The sequence below is a fragment of the Oncorhynchus mykiss genome, chromosome 5 (genome assembly GCF_057628025.1).
Source record: "Oncorhynchus mykiss isolate SJ-2025 chromosome 5, ASM5762802v1, whole genome shotgun sequence".
Classification (NCBI taxonomy): domain Eukaryota; kingdom Metazoa; phylum Chordata; class Actinopteri; order Salmoniformes; family Salmonidae; genus Oncorhynchus; species Oncorhynchus mykiss.
In genome coordinates, this window is record NC_143026.1 from 55,605,334 (window position 1) to 55,622,430 (window position 17,097).

Genomic DNA, 17,097 nt, shown 5'->3' on the forward strand with positions numbered 1-17,097 from the left:
AGTGCATTAAATGAAATGCCACTAAACTACAGGAAAGATATTCCAGGCGTAAAGCATCCATCACATAGAATCAGCTCCTTTATTAAGTACAGCAACTTGAGGCATTTGCATGGGGAAATCTTTTTTTTAACATGGAATACAGTGTGGGCATAATATGCATAAAAGTACCAGGAATATATTCATATGCAAGCCTCTTTAGTGTTCTTCATTCGATGAAAGAAGGAGCTCTTGGTACAGAGCTGATACAGTGTATAATCTACATTAGGATTAGTTCATCATACCCTTTCTTTATGCAATTGCATTGTCCCACTGCCAGAGAGTGCAGCCCTGGTCATTTTGTAAGGGAAAGAACGTCCGCCCGTCGGTGGGGTTTGGGAATGGGCTCAGTCGTGTAAACAGGACAATCTCATTCATTCTGCAACGGAATGTTCACCGGATAAACCACACCGCCTCCTCCGTATTCTAAAAACAACGCTCCATTGGCTGTTCTGTAGCCACGGCCACTGTCCACACAGCTAGTCCCTCCCTTTTGGGTTGCCATGGGAATAGTCTCCTGCTGTCCTCATCCTGGGAAAATGTTTTCCACCAATGGAGACAAGGGTCAAAGTGCATGGGTGAGTTCCTCTAATGAGACAAAAGGAGTGGGGGGGGGGTGAGGGGGTGGCTCTTCCTCAACAGGTGGGAGGGGGCTTATATATAGATTGACAGGGAAGGAGGGTCATTACACAAGAACATGGGCAGAGGAGTTTACAGGAAAAGGAAGTAAGGAGGGGGGGACTACTGTCCGGAACGGTTCAGGTGTAGCGCGGCATTTCGCACTGTTCACAGCGGTTGAGTGCAGGGTGGTTGAGGAAGGTGCATTCTTCACAGCTCCACTGGGCTCCCTCAAAGTCCTCATCCCTCTGGGGCCCCGCGACAGCAGGCTTGGGGTTCCGCTCCCCCTCTGGGAGAGGGGCACACATACAGGCTTAGCGTCATTAACAAAGAACATACAGTGCATTCGGAAAGTATTCAGACCCCGTGGCTTTTTCCACATTTTGTTACTTTACAGCCTTATTCTAAAATGGATTAAATCGTATTTTCCCCTCAATCTACACACAATACCCCATAATGACAAAGCAAAAACAAGCGTAGAAGTGTAAAAAAATAAAACATAAGTATTCAGACCAATTAATCAGCACCTTTCGCAGCGATTACAGCCTCGATTCTTCTTAGGTATGACGCTACAAGCTTGGCACACCTGTATTTGAGAGGCTTCTCCCATTCTAATCTGCAGATCCTCTCAAGCACCGCCAGGTTGGAAGGGGAGCGTCGCTGCACAACTATTTTCAGGTCTCCAGAGATGTTCGATTGGGTTCACTCAAAGACATTGAGACTTGTCCCAAAGCCACTCCTGCATTGTCTTGGCTGTGTGCTTAGGGTCGTTGTCTTGTTGGAAGGTGAACCTTCACCTCAGTCGGAGGTCCTGAGTACTCTGGAGCAGGTTTTCATCAAGGATCTCTCCATACTTTGCGCCATTCCATCTTTCCCTTGATCCTGACTAGTCTCCCAGTGCCTGCCACTTAAAAACATCCCCACAGCATGATAGTGCCACAACCATACGTCACCGTAGGGATGGTGCCATGTTTCCTGGCATTCAGGCCAAAGAGTTCCATCAGACCAGAGAATCTTGTTTCTCATGATCTGAGTCCTATAGGTGCCCTTTGGCAAACTCCAAGCGGGTTGTCGTGTGCCTTTTACTGAGAAATGGCTTCCGTCTGGCCACTACCATTAAGGCCTGATTGGTAGAGTACTGCAGAGATGGTTGTCCTTCTGGAAGTTTCTTGGTTCTCTTTTTTACTTAATACATTTGCAGACATTTCTAAAAACCTATTTTTGCTTTGTCATTATGGGGTAGTGTGTGTAGATTGATGAGGAAAATGTTTTATTTAATCAATTTTAGAATAAGGCTGTATCGTAACAAAATGTGGAAAAAGTCAAGTGGTCTGAACAATTTCCGAATGCACTGTATACAGTCTTAGCATTAGTAATGGGTGGGGGGAGAAATAAAATGAACCGAACCAAAATTTAAATATGCAACAATTTCAAAGATTTTACTGAGTTACAGTTCATAATCAGCCAATTTAAATAAATTCATTAGGCCCTAATCTATGGATTTCACATGACTGGGAATACAGATATTAATCTTTTGGTTACAGATACCTTAAAAGAAAATGGGCCTCACAACGGACCTCAGGATCTCATCACGGTATTTCTGTGCATTCAAATTGCCATCGATAAAATGCAATTGGTGTTCGTTGTTCATAGCTTATGCCTGCCCATACCATAACCCCACCGCCACCATGGGGCACTCGGTTCATCAACAAACCGCTCGCCCACACGACACCATACACATGGTTTGCGGGTTGGGAGGCCGGTTGGACATACTGCCAAATTCTCAAACAACATTAGAGGTGGCTTATGGTAGAGAAATTAACATTGAATTCTCTGGCAACAGCTCGGGTGGACATTCCTGCAGTCAGCATGCCAATTGCACACTCCCTCAAAACTTGAGACATCTGTGGCATTGGTTTGTGTGACAAAAGTGCACATTTTAGTGGCCTTTATTGTCCCCAGAACAAGGTGCACCCATGTAATGATCATGCTGTTTAAATCAGCTTCTTGATATGCCACACCAATCAGGTTGATGGATTATCTTGGCGAAGGAGAAATGCTCCCTAACAGGGATGTAAAAACATGAGAAATACGCTTAGAGCATATGGAAAATGTCTTGAGATATTTTTTTTCAGCTCAGCTCATGAAACATGGGACCAACACTTTACACGTTGCGGTACAAACTGCAATATTATTTTGGGACGATAATATATAGATATTCGACTCATATTTTTTTACTTCAGTACTTAGCGCTAGTCAGCTGTTCCTGCCCCCAAAACTCCTGTATGTTTCATCCTAGAGCTTGTTCTCAATCATGAGCAAACATGTTTCCAGCACTTTAATATCCTTAACGTGACCAAAACTTGTTTTCTTAGCAATATGCTTCGAACATTAAATTGCAATACATATAGAACTGTAAGAATCGTAATACATATCGCATCGGCACCTAAATATGGTGATAACATTGTCTCGTGAGGTCCCTGGCGATTCCCAGCTCTACTTGGTATCGCACCAACAAACACAGCAGATACCACAAGTCTTACAGAGGAGGTAAACTGGGGCGTTGGGAAAACAGTTTATTTTATTTTTATAGACGCTACACCGCATTTTGCCGGCAGGAGAAGACAGCAAGCCACTTTATCAAGTGTTCTCGGGCATGAGCCGCGCAATGGAATCTTGTCAACTGAACCAGCGTAATTTTATTCTGAGCAGCGCGAGCCTCACACGAAACCGCACTGCTCGCCCACTGGTTTCATCTAAATGAAGAGGCGGGTCTCGGTCTCGCCCTCTGCAAAACTGGCGTGACCGGTTCATCATCACAGTACCAAACATAACAGGGGGGGGGGGGGGAGAAGAAGGGAGAAAAAAAAAGTCCTTCCAATGGGATGTTAACAGAGGGCCTAACTCTGTGTTCAGCAAGGATCCCATAGGCATTCATGGCAAGAGCAGGGGTGCCGACCACACTGGTGTCATGGCTAGATGCATAACCTGCTCCATTATCCTACTACTGTCATATACAGGATCAAATTGCCACAATCCTTCCACTGCTATAGCTGGTGTGGTAGTGGTGAGCCTTCTGGTGCAAAATGGCTGTCGTATATCACCAACGAGGGTGAGACTATTTAGTGGTGAATAAGGTGAGTTAACCCAAAATTACAATATCAAGCACGAAATTAAATGAATGTCATTACACCACACACACACACACACGAATCATACAAACACACAGCACCATTTTAAGACCTGTCTGAGAAGGAAATGCTTTCAAAAACATATGGAGAATGTCCACACAGGGAGTCTCTGCAACACAAAAGTAAATCAACAAAAGCCATGGTCACTCGATCATTTATCACATTTGGTCTACTGAAGGGGAGTGATCAGAGAGAATTTGAGGAAAAAACTAAAACAAGCAATATTCTGTAAAATGTAATACAAGGCATTATAAAAAAGGCTCATACATGCATAAAACAAGTTATAAAGAGCTAGGCTATACTGCAGAGGGGAAACCTGCTGTTCAAACAATAACAAAGCAGACACCCCACCACTGTTTTCGTAAACAGCTGAGGTACGGGGCTGGAGAAATGGAACCACTCTCAAACTCAAGAGATATAGATGCAAGGACTGACCATCCATGAAACCAAAATTATAGTTTTAACCACGTTTTGAGGCTATACAGAGCAGGGCTGCCCAACCCTCTTCCTTGCGATTTACCGTCCTGTGGGTTCTCAGTCCAAACCTAATTTACCACACTTGATTCTAGTAATTAGCTGCTCAGCAAGACCTTAACTAGCTGAATCAAAACTGTTAAATTAGGGTTGGACTGAAATCCTACAGGACAGTAGACCTCCAGGAAGAGGGTTGGTCTGAAATCCTACAGGACAGTAGACCTCCAGGAAGAGGGTTGGACTGAAATCCTACAGGACAGTAGACCTCCAGGAAGAGGGTTGGTCTGAAATCCTACAGGACAGTAGACCTCCAGGAAGAGGGTTGGTCTGAAATCCTACAGGACAGTAGACCTCCAGGAAGAGGGTTGGTCTGAAATCCTACAGGACAGTAGACCTCCAGGAAGAGGGTTGGTCTGAAATCCTACAGGACAGTAGACCTCCAGGAAGAGGGTTGGTCTGAAATCCTACAGGACAGTAGACCTCCAGGAAGAGGGTTGGTCTGAAATCCTACAGGACAGTAGACCTCCAGGAAGAGGGTTGGGTGTATCTCCCAGGTGGCTTGTGGCAAACTTTAAATTACACTTTTTATGGATATCTTTAAGAAATGGCTTTCTTCTTGCCACTCTTCCATAAAGGCCAGATTTGTGCAATATACGACTGATTGTTGTCCTATGGACAGAGTCTCCCACCTCAGCTCTGATCTCTGCAGTTCATCCAGAGTGATCATGGGCCTCTTGGCTGCATCTCTGATCAGTCTTCTCCTTGCATGAGCTGAAAGTTTAGAGGGACGGCCAGGTCTTGGTAGATTTGCAGTGGTCTGATACTCTTTCCATTTCAATATTATCGCTTGCACAGTGCTCCTTGGGATGTTTAAAGCTTGGGAAATATTTTTGTATCCAAATCCGGCTTTAAACTTCTTCACAACAGTATCTCGGACCTGCCTGGTGTGTTCCTTGTTCTTCATGATGCTCTCTGCGCTTTTAAAGGACCTCTGAGACTATCACAGTGCAGGTGCATTTATACGGAGACTTGATTACACACAGGTGGATTGTATTTATCATCATTAGTCATTTAGGTCAACATTAGATCATTCAGAGATCCTCACTGAACTTCTGGAGAGAGTTTGCTGCACTGAAAGTAAAGGGGCTGAATAATTTTGCACGCCCAATTTTTCAGTTTTTGATTTGTTAAAACAGTTTTAAATATCCAATAAATGTCGTTCCACTTCATGATTGTGTCCCACTTGTTGTTGATTCTTCACAAAAAAATACAGTTTTATATCTTTATGTTTGAAGCCTGAAATGTGGCAAAAGGTCGCAAAGTTCAAGGGGGCCGAATACTTTCGCAAGGCACTGTATATTATTCAAGAAACAGAGGGCATATATAATTCATTTAAGTCCAAAAACTGGATGTACCAACCACAGATTGCCTGTTTAAAAAAAAGTCCTACCAATGTTTACAGTGGTACAACAGACGACAGACATCCTGTTTCTCACCTTTTCTTCCTGGCTTGGGCGGTACCACCGGACCGGTCTGAATGTTCTTATAAAAGTTGTTCTCGGCTTGCGGATCAAACTTCCCTGATGACAAATTACACAACTCATACAGCATCTGTTATTTGACACCTGAATGTGTGCTCTTGTACATATTGCATCTTCAAACGCCTGTTTGTGTGTTTCTCTGTGTGTGTGTACCTAGAGACTGCAGAAGATCCGTCTCCTTCAGGGTACAGTCGACATCAATCTGTAGCTGTCTGTTCAGACTGCGCAACCGTGTCATCTCTTCAGGCTGGAACAGCCGCAGAACATCGGTGGGTTGGATGAGACCAAAAAAATATAAAATGTAGACAACTCTATACCCTGCATTGATTTACTGTTTGTATACAAATTTCACAGAAATATATATACACACACATATATACATACACACACATATATATACATGTAGCTAATGTGCGTGTGTTTGTATGTGTGCCTTCAAACGTGTTTGTGTGCCTAAGCATTCAAAGGTGTGTGTGTGTGTGCAAAAAAGAAAAAACATGTTACGTACTATGCCTTCAAAAGGAGTGTGTATATGCGTGCACGTGATCATGCATTTAAACCTCACCGATGTATGTGTTTAGGTGCCTATGCAATCACATCTGCGTGTTGCTCCCCCTGTATGTGTGTGTGTGTGTCCCTCTTACCCGGGGGATGAGGCTGGTGCTGTTGACTCGCCTGAAGCGTCTCTGGAGGGCGTCGTACTCCATGTCGTTGACGTCTGCCTTCAGCTGCTCCAGCTTCTGCCTCTCCATCAGCAGCTCCTTCAGCAGACGCTCCATCCGGGCCCTCTGGTGCAGCAGGAGAGCTGGGGGACACAGTGGTGGGAAGACAGGGCTTCAAACAGGTGGGACGGGTCGGGAGGTGGGCCGGATACGGCATGTGAATGTGCAGGAATGCATACATCTATGGTTCTGTGAGCGCGCGCACACACACATGTATCCGTTCATAAGCCGTGCTTACCCTGGGTGTAAGCGTAGTCATCGGAGCCCGAGCTGGAGCGGCGCGGCATGCGGTTGGCGATGTGGCTGACAATGTTACCGGGCAGGGCTGAGATGGGCAGGATGGGTGCTGGGGCCAGCGCGTGATGCTCCCCCTGGTCCACCATGTTGAGCAGAGATTCAGGAGAGGAGGCCACTGGAGGGGAACCTGAGAGCGGCCTCTGCTGCTGGGCCTGGCCTGGGGACACTTTGATCTTAAAGGTGTAGCCCGCCTGGCTGCCTGGCTGGGGTGAGGAAGTGGGCCGGGGCCGCGCGGGGCACTGGTGCAGGTATACCCCGGGGTGGAAGGTGGCAGAGCTCCCCCCGCTCAGGCTGAGGCCCCGCTGGGGTGAGCTGGGTGAGGGGCTGGTAGCCATGTAGAGAGTCTGTCCCGGGGGGCAGTGCACGGGGGAGTTGCTGCGGGGCCGCGGGCCCTCCAGGGTGATCTCAATCTGGTTCTTCAGGGAGCTCTTGGGCAGGTACGGCCGGTAGATGGGCTGCTGCTGCTGTTGCTGGTGGTGGTAGGGGATGCTGGCCAAGGTGGGAGGGCTGATGGGCAGGAAGACATGGGTCTGCTGCACCTGCTGTTGGTGCTGCACCTGCTGTTGGTGCTGCACCTGCTGTTGGGGCTGCACCTGCTGTTGGGGCTGCACCTGCTGTTGGGGCTGCACCTGCTGTTGGGGCTGGTGCTGGGGCGAGCTATACGGGGACTGGTAGGTGGGAGTGGTGTAGGGCGAGGGCTGATACACAGGCTGCCCGGACGAGGGCCAGGGGGAGGGCTGCGGGCTCTGGGAGGGGGAGGGCCGGATGTAGAGGGCATTACCGCCACTGTTGCCATAGTGACCGGCGGGGATCTGCAGGGCCTGGGGGGCGTTGGGCAGGTTCTGGGACAGAGTGACAGTGATAGGGTTCATGGTGTAGCGAGGAACAGGCGAATAGGTAGGGGACATTCCCTGCACGGGAGGCGGAGTGGGGGTGCTGGCCGTGCGCCCCCCGTGGTCATTCATGAAGAAGGGGTTGTACCCTAGCGAGGGGGCTATGGTGGCGGGGGCCGAGAGGGGCTCCGTGAAGCCAACGCGCTGGGGCTCGATGTAACCGTCACTGGAGCTGTGCACCAGGGAGCGCCCGCCTCCGTTGTCCTTGCCCGCCTCCGAGGGGGGGTAGCCCCCTAGCTGGATGTGCAGCATGTGGTTCCGGCTCAGACGGGCCTCCTCCGGACTTTGGTACTCCCCATAGAGGTATCTGTTACTCTCCTGAGCCAGCAGGTGACAGCATATATCCAGGTTATTGTTGTTCTGGAGGAGGAAAGGAGACAGGATACAAGGCTCAGTGACGGGGCCCAGGCTGATGTTGTAGTTCTATAGGGGTCACTGGTCTGTCGATTTACAGTAGAAAAACAGAGGCATACTAACTTCCTGGGGTCATAACAGATCATCAACTAAACCACACAAACAACTGTAAATGTTTAAAAAAAAAGAAGTTTAACTCTTTATTCTCCCAAATTTCATGGTATCCAAATGGTAGTTACAGCCCACTACAGGAGCCGCTAGGGACAAGAACATCCCTTCCGGCCAAACCCTCCCCTAACCCAGACAACGCCGGGACAATTGTGCGCCACCCCATGGGTCTCCCGGTCGCGGCCGACTGCGACAGAGCCTGGACTCGAACCAGGATCTCTATAGTGGCACAGCTAGAACTGCGATGCAGTGTGCCACTCGGGAGGCGATGTTCAACTTCATATATAGGCATACATGTATAAGCCTAGAGCCGTGAAGCAGTATACAGGCATTTCAATGAGAGAATTGGTGCATGTTTGTAGCCTGAGTGAGCCCCAAATGGCACCCTAATTCCCTATGCAGTACACTTAAAGCCCCTTTCCACTGGCCTTAAATGGGCCCAACCTAGGTTGACTTCAAAGCGTTTCCACTGCCTCCGGAAATGATAAATTATATAATGTTGCTAGGCAGCCAATATGTGACTGCAGCTGGCTTCTAGCTAGCGAGATGTTGAAGAATGAAATTCCCCCTGTAACTAACATTACCCCATACTCCTGCCAGTGCCAGCCAGACTCAGAGCCATGTATTTAGCTCGCTGACATTAGTGTTAATTCCTACCTCTCATGCCATGGTCTATTAGCTAGCTAGCTATCCAAGCAAACCAGATGACAGCTAGCTAGCTTTCGATAGAGCCTGGCCAGCTAAAATACCTGTTCGCTTCTTTAGACTGATTTGCTAGCTAATGTTGGGTAGCTAGCTAGCATTGAGGGCTCTGTTCTCAAAGGTTATTGTTTAGTGCATAAATTAATAAAGGATACAGCTATGGTGGTAATTTGTTTCATGTCTAACTACTGCAGTACTGCTTGTCCATGTGCTCAGAAGAGCTAGCTAAACGTTTTGTCCGCATCCAGCAGTGATCAGCTTGGTGGTTGCATGGTAACAGCATCCCCAACCCAAATTCTAATCGAACTGGCACCAGTTGAGAAACTGGGCTGCGCTGGCTCGGATTTCCTTAGATCCAGCTCGAAGTTGAGAATTCCATTCGAGCCAGCTCGAATTTGGCCCTAATTTTAAGAGCCAGTGGCAACAGGGCTTAAATGTTACTTTTGACCAGGGTCCATATGGCCCCGGCCAAAGTAATACACTATAGGGAATAAGGTGTCATTTGGGACACACACTATTATTGCGTGTGATCATAGCTGTCTGGCTACGGTAGCATACCTGCAGAAGGCACTGGGACACTACTCCCTCTGGGATCTCGGGGAAGCGCTGCTTGAGGTCCTGCAGGATGTGATAGTCTAACTGAGGGCCTCCCTGCGCCATCCTGAGCCCACAGGAGAGTCACTGAGCTCACAGCCCTGAACGCTGCTGCTGCACCTGTGCTCTTCTCATCCTCTACGCACACACACACACACACACACACACACACACACACACACACACACAATCATGAAAAGCTCGAAACAATCTGCTGTCTTCATTGCATCACATCAGCCCAGCCACACACCAGACAACATTAAAAGTCTGCGCCTCTGCCGCCAGATCAGTGCTTTAAATAGCAACAAGGGTTAGAGGATGTGCTTACAAACGGAAGGAGCCTTTTTGGCAGCTTTGGTCAGCGGTTCCTCTGCAGAAACAATGTAATTAGGCGACACATATGTTACGGACAGTTTATGGGCCCTAATGACCAAACAGACAGGCCGATAAAGCAGTAAGGAGAGGTTAGCCGGGCTAAAACTGGTCAATAACCCCATCCGACACTTCACACAACCGACGGGTTTGGCTGCAACAGACAGGCATGGTCTCTGTCTCGTGTGATAGTTTAGTCATCTCACTGCACCAAGCAACGACCCAAGACAGCTTGCTACCTAGCTAGAGAACGCGACATGCTCAAGTGTTACCTACGTCAGCTAACTAATTCATACTGATCACTAACGTGTTTGCGTTCGCATCAGCATCAACGTCTGTGGCATTTTAGCCATCTAAGTTACCTAACGTTATCCCTCTGCAGTGGATAATAGTGATCCGATTCATAATTTCTGGTCAATCATGCTATAACGTCAACTGACAAACGTTACGTTAGTTGTTCTTATTGGTCTTAGCTAGCTAGCGTTACTTACACGGAAGACAAAAACAAATTAATGTTAAATGGCTGACAACCTAAACAAAATAGCGCGCCGTCCACATACTAAATTAGCTAAGTAACTAGAGTAGCCAGCTAGTTGGCCAGCGAAACTAGTTGGCTACCTACTATTGTCGTTTTTGGATAAGCGCGTTAACTAGACAAATAGGATGCGTATGTTGATTGCTAACGTTAGCTGGCTAGCAACCACCAAGTATCGACACAAAACAAATCTTTGGTATCGAGTTAAAGAGATTAGCTAATGTTAACGTCGATAGCGTTAGCGGACAACTTCTTCCTAAAGCGCCGTTAACGTAGCTAGCCAGCGAATCTATAGGTGTTAGCTAGCTAGCAAGCTCACAATGTATCGAAACCAAGATTTAGCTAGCTAACGTTAGCTACTTCGACTTACCATGAGCTTACTCACTCCTGTCGTGGACCATTATAGCTACAGTTTCAGAGATCTGATATTTTCCGAAAGTGGCAGACGAATATGTATTTCACTCTTGATAGATAAAGCGATCGTGTTTCATTCCAAGACAAGGCCGTCGTCTCCACGTACGAAATTGGATCTATCGCGATAAATGTAAGCTTTTCGGAGCAGGAAGTGGTCTAAATCTAAGTTGTTGGTACTGCACATGCTTGTCTTTTGCGCCCCGTCCAGTAGAGCCCCCCTCCTTTCCTTAATACATATGTAGATGTGGTTTAAGTACAGTAATTGTAATAACTGTATGTGAGGCGAATCCTATTATCTGTCATTTGATATTTCCTCTTATTTCCTCTCACACACATTTCGTTACACCCACAATAACATATTTTAAATATGTGTATGTGACCAATACAATCTGATTTGACAAGGGAAGGCCGTCATGCATGATGAGTTAGTTTATTATCGGACACAGTCCAGCCAGTGTAGGCCAAGCATGCCCAGGTATTGTAAGCTATAGCATATAGGCCCTGGGTCATTATATTTCTTAGGCCTATTGATTGCATATTGGAAAGGTTGTTCCATCTATGTGTTACAAATATGCTATAACAATTCAATGCAAAAAAATTATGCAAGACACTCCTCTTTTTAAGGCAATATTCCCTAATTGATTGCCTGCCCCGAAGACACATGTATTGACAGTTATCAAATACCTCAAAAGTTGAATTAATCATTTCAAAAACGAGTTAATAAAAAATGGTACTATAGTTAAAAAGTCCATAGTTGTACGGCGTCATGTCGGCTGATGCTGTGGTTACCATGTAACGGGACTGGAGTCTTTTACGCAACAATGTGGACCAATGTCATGAACATGGGCCTACAAAATCCTACGCCACAATTTATGAAGTTATAGGCTATGATAAAAGCAAAGTGACATGAAACGACATATTAAATGTTGTGCGAAAGAAGAACAGGATCGACTTTCAACTGCACATTTATTGGAGGTCGGCGATGACTGTGTTGATTACTATGATCAAACAGAGAGCAATGACGGAGTCGGTGCCTGGTCGCAAGATGCATGTAGTTACAGGATTGATATTTGCACCAAGGTCAAACTGTCCAGAAAAATAATTTCATATCAGAGAAGAGAGTGTGCAGAGAATACATGTGATGTCATATCGCAATCTCAGCATTACAACGACCCTGAGCGGTTCATTGAACAATACAGAAGTGACAGATTGCGCCGTTTCCCCTGTCACACACATTTCCCTACACATCCGGGGACATGGGTGGTGCTGAAAAGCTGCGAGGAAGAGCCCTTCGATTTTACCATGCCACCAATCAGAGGTAAAAACAACAGCGCTACTGGAGACTACTTGGAGCAACAATATGCACTTATATCTGAAAAAAGAGACACGTTTTCCAAACACAAACAGACGGATGAATGTAAAAAGTTATCTTCTGCATGGTAAGCAAAAAGGCTACTTTCAGTCTGATGATGTGAACTTTTAGATGCGTGCTCAAAAATGATATTTCCAATAGGCTACACTTTATTCTAGAAAGCCTGGCAAAAGACAGATGTAAATGTCACACCAAAATTGATATGATTCTCTTCTATTCTATTATGTCTAGTTTTGGTTGATACAGATTAGAGCCAGGAAAGTCTGTTCATGCGAAATCTTATGTAAGGTTTAATTACTAAAATATATGCCACTGTCACTGAGTTCAGGAAAAACTCTGATTTCCCAACAGTGTTCAAGATGATGAAATGCTCTGTTTTACCTGCCACGCTATGCTAAGGTCATTTCAAGTGAGTTAACCTACATCTAAGTTTTACCTTCCCAGTTTACTTACACACTAGAATGATTGATATTGCTCAACAATACTTTGAATGCTCTGTAAAACCATGAGATTGAATCTGGAGACCTTGGTTATGTCCCAAATGGTCCCCTATTCCTCTACCTATACTTGATCTCTTTTTCCATTAATCTCAGAATTGTGGAGACAAGGAGCTGTCCTACTATGAGCCAAATGGCACAGTCTACTCACCTATCAACAACATGGGCATCAAGCTGCTGACAGTGCAACAAACACAGACCTCGTTGGACGCCTTGCGGAGGAACCAGCGACTCAGGAGCAGCGCTGTCATCAGGAGGCACCCACGAGCCAATAAGAGTGCCACCTTAGGGGACATCTCCCTGTCAACATTCAAAAACAACGTGGTGTGGTGTAACGGCTATCGAGAGACCTCTTCCATGCAGGCCGCCGCTCTCCCTGATGTTCCCAGTTCTTCATCCAAGAAAGGAAACAATAAGGCCAATCCTTTTACGGTCAAAGGGTTGAGAAGGCTCCCTCCAAGTCAGAAGTAAGTCCTGCAAAAGACAATGACAGAGTTGAGCTCTTAGAGTGAAGCTCTAAACTGTTCTTTAAAGCACATCCGTTCATTTTTTTAAACAGTTTTCCCAACTGGGATAATAAAGTGATTGATTGATTGATGTGTTTATGTGGGGGAACCTAGATCTTCGGTTTTATGAGAACAGAAGTGATGTGCAGGATGAATATGTCTGTCTGTGTGGGACGTGACAGTGGGACCAGGCCTGGCCGCTCCTTTCCCGAGTCATCTCCTCCCAGTGGGAGATCCATCACCCCAGGCACCCAGCTCTCCTCCACCACCCCCCTACCTCCATCGCACCCCTGGAAGTCCAGCTCTACATGCTACCTGACCCCTCCACAGTTGGCACCCACTAAGCCCCTGGTGGTCCAGCAGAGGAAAAAGAGGTCAGTCATGTCAATGCAAAGTAACAGCCAGATTATGACCTGATAACCAGGGTTTGGGGATCAAGGCTATTTCTATCATGTTGACTCATGTTGATTCAGAAAATCCCAAATTGAGATTTAATTCAGGTACACCTTACTTCAAGCATGCAGGTATAAGACCTTATGATCTGGTTATAAGGCATTGTAACTTGTCACGAGTATGTATGACCCCCTTATAATATGTTATTATCATCTCATAATGATTGTGACTAAATAACAGCCATTTGTGAGTATTAGAGCATTATAGATTGCATTGACATTGTGGAGGACTTTATGTTGTATTGTATTAACCTGAATGTCTTTCTCTCCACAGATGGTGCCCTCTCCAAGACGGTGAGAGGGTTGGCTTTGCAGAGATTTTGTTGAAACAGAGGATAATGGTATTACATTAAATGCAGTTACATTTTCTATGCTAATTCGTATCATACAGACTCTTTGCTCCTTGTCCTAAAAGTAATACATAGGAAAAGTTGTAATTGTGTTTAATTGTGAAATGTGTTACCTTCTATGTACTGTGTAATGAATTCCCTTTACAAAAAAACAGGTGCACTGCCAACTTTATCCATCACCACTAGAGGGCAGCGGTGACTGTTACTAAAGTTTTGGATCGTGAATTATTATAGTAGGTAATAAGAACTTCCACTTGTTTCCCTCAAAATCGAAAAAATTAAGATGAGTAACTCAACATTTGTTTTGATATGTATATTTCCAACGAGAATGGATCAATTATGGAACAGAAGATTTGCATATATTTAAACAGGAGAATGGTGTCAAAACATAACAATCCCAGTTTACTGATGAATGGTGAACCTGATTTCTATTTTGGCATAACATTACTACTACACTGTATTGGCCATTGAGTTCACAGTTGAGAAGTGTCTACTGAATTATATCAGCACATAAATAAAAGAAGATGGTCTACAATATAAGATCGCGACAGAATCTCAGGTTACCAAAATTGCTCACGCTTTTCAAATGGGTAAACCAGAGTCAATCGCTGACCCAGATCAGAGCTGTGGATCATGGAAAAGTTATTTGTAATTGATAAGTCAACTGCTCTGCTTCTGGGCACTTGGTCACCGAGCCAGGTCTCACTTGTCATGGGCCTAAATATAGCCAGTGGCTGTTAACTGATAGTACTGACATTATACAGTGCCTTTGGAAAGTACTCAGACCCCTTGACTTTTTCACATTTTGTTACGTTACAGCCTTATTCTAAAATGGAGGGGGGGAAACCTCAGCAGTCTACACACGATACCCCATAATGACAAAGCAAAAACTTTTATTTAATTTTTTTAATTAGCAAATTTATCAAAATAAAAACTGAAATACCTTACTTAATAAGTATTCAGACCCTTTGCTATGAGACTCGAAATTGAGCTCAGGTGCATCCTGTTTCCATTGATCATCCTTGAGATGTTGCGACAACATGATTGGAGTCCACCTGTGATAAATTCAATTGATTGGACATGATTTGGAAAGGCACACACCTACCTATATAAGGTCCCACAGTTGACAGTGCATGTCAGAGTAAAAACCAAGCTGAGGTCGAAGGAATTGTCCGTAGAGCTCTGAAACAGGATTGCGTTGAGGCACAGATCTGGGGAAGGGTACCAAAACATTTCTACAGCATTGAAGGTCCCCAAGAACATAGTGACCTCCATCATTCTTAAATGTAAGAAGTTTGGTTGGAACCACCAAGACCCTCCCTAGAGGTGGCCGCCAGGCCAAACTGAGCAATTGGGGAGAAGGGCCTTGGTCAGGGAGGTGACCAAGAATCCAATTGTCACTCTGACAGAGTTCGAGAGTTCCTCTGTGGAAATGGGAAAACCTTCCAAAAGGACAACCATCTCTGCAGCACTCCACCAATCAGGCCCTTATGGTAGAGTGTCCAGACAGAAGCCATTTCTCAGTAAAAGGCACATGACAGCCCTCTTGGAGTTTGCCAAAAGGCACCTAAAGACTAGGAACATGAGAAACAAGATTCTCTGGTCTTATGAAACCAAGATTGAACTATTTGACCTGAATGCCAAGTGTCACGTTTGGAGGAAACCTGGCACCATCCCTACAGTGAAGCATGGTGGTGGCAGCATCATGCTGTGCGGGTGTTTTTCAGCGGCAGGAACTAGGAGACTTGTCAGGATTGAGGCAAAGATGAACAGAGCAAAGTACAGAGAAATCCTTGATGAAAACCTGCTCCAGAGCGCTCAGGACCCCAGACTGGGGTAAAGTCTCACCTTCCAACAGGACAACGACCCTAAGCACACAGCCAAGACAGCGCAGGAGTAGCTTCTGGACAAGTCTCTGAATGTCCTTAAATAGCCCAGCCAGAGCCCGGACTTGAACCCGATCGAACATCTCTAGAGAGACCTGAAAATATCTGTGCAGCAACGCTCCTCATCCAACCTGAGAGGATCTGCAGAGAAGAATGGGGAAACTCCCTAAACACTGGTGTGCCAAGCTTGCAGAGTCATTCCCAAGAAGGTTGTAATCGCTGCCAAAGGTGCTTCAACAAAGTACTGACTAAAGGGTCTGAATACTTATGTAAATGTAAAGTTTACGTTTTTTTATTTGTAATAAATTAGCAAACATTTCTAAAATCCAGTTTTTGCTTCGTCATTATTATTATTGTGTGTAGACTGACTAGGGGGACAAAACAATTGTATCAATTTTAGAATAAGGCTGTAACCTAACAACATTTAGAACAAGTCAAGTGGTCTGATTACTTTCTGAAGGCTTTGTATCTACTTACAGAGACATCTAGAGGAAGCAGAGGTCTTTTTTGTCCCACCGTGCAAATCATTGGAACCAAATTTCACCCTTGTGCCCTGTTCAAAAATGTGCCCAAAAGAATCTTGAATTCCCATTTTTCGTGTCTCTCAATAATATGGTTTACATTAACAAGGCTATGTAGGCACAAACTAATAATAAAATAAAAAAAGACAAAAAAAAATACTACTCCATTGCAACTATTCCATAACTTGTTACTCTGTTGTGGAAAGGTTTATAGTCCTTAAATGATAGCTATAATCCAATGTGATCTCCTGTAGGCTCTCTATGCTAGCAGAAACTTAACCAGAGACTTACACCTGTCATAGTGGCCTCTCACCTGTCAAGTCCCCCTGCAGCTGAGCTCACACACACCACAGCTGGGACTCTGTGACATTCCCCTGAAACAGCACCTTCCCATCGATGTTGTGGTGGCCACAATGTAGTTCAGTGGAGCACAGCGCCAATCTCTGGACTCCTGTAAAAAATAAAGGTCTACAGTAGTGGACCTCTACACATCCTGCCTTTAAAGCGGCAATCAGCAGTTGAAACAATAACAAAACTTTCTCCCCGTTCCCATTTTGGTTAAAAAGCTGAGGGATAGGGCTGGAGAAATGTATCCACTCTCA

The 17,097-nt window shown here is 45.4% G+C and overlaps 2 protein-coding genes across 7 annotated transcripts; one reads left to right on the forward strand and one right to left on the reverse strand.

Moving 5' to 3' along the window:
- Positions 1-60: 60 nt before the first annotated feature.
- LOC110524038 (TGF-beta-activated kinase 1 and MAP3K7-binding protein 3) lies at positions 61-16,869 on the reverse strand. 4 transcript variants are annotated; one of them, XM_036977838.2, is made up of 8 exons: positions 16,809-16,869; positions 12,932-13,254; positions 9,555-9,728; positions 6,821-8,132; positions 6,505-6,665; positions 6,014-6,107; positions 5,816-5,899; positions 61-943 (listed from the first exon to the last, which is right to left on the reverse strand). In XM_036977838.2, exons 3-8 carry the CDS (start codon positions 9,654-9,656, stop codon positions 795-797), a joined length of 1,902 nt encoding a protein of 633 aa, XP_036833733.2. In that variant the 5' UTR covers positions 9,657-9,728; positions 12,932-13,254; positions 16,809-16,869; the 3' UTR covers positions 61-794. The 4 variants fall into 4 exon arrangements, with proteins under 4 accessions (XP_036833733.2, XP_036833732.2, XP_036833735.2 ...); XM_036977837.2 differs by lacking the exons at positions 12,932-13,254; positions 16,809-16,869 and adding an exon at positions 10,868-11,250; XM_036977840.2 differs by lacking the exons at positions 12,932-13,254; positions 16,809-16,869 and adding an exon at positions 10,868-11,005 and having other exon boundaries at positions 6,821-8,212.
- On the forward strand, positions 10,917-14,118 carry LOC110524039 (uncharacterized). Of its 3 annotated transcripts, XM_021603335.3 has the most exons (5): positions 10,917-12,350; positions 12,635-12,692; positions 12,877-13,247; positions 13,469-13,660; positions 14,013-14,118. In XM_021603335.3, exons 1-5 carry the CDS (start codon positions 11,818-11,820, stop codon positions 14,089-14,091), a joined length of 1,233 nt encoding a protein of 410 aa, XP_021459010.3. In that variant the 5' UTR covers positions 10,917-11,817; the 3' UTR covers positions 14,092-14,118. The 3 variants fall into 3 exon arrangements, with proteins under 3 accessions (XP_021459010.3, XP_090091320.1, XP_021459011.2); XM_021603336.3 differs by lacking the exon at positions 10,917-12,350 and having other exon boundaries at positions 12,601-12,692; XM_090235194.1 differs by lacking the exons at positions 13,469-13,660; positions 14,013-14,118 and having other exon boundaries at positions 11,534-12,350; positions 12,877-13,294.
- Positions 16,870-17,097: the final 228 nt, after the last annotated feature.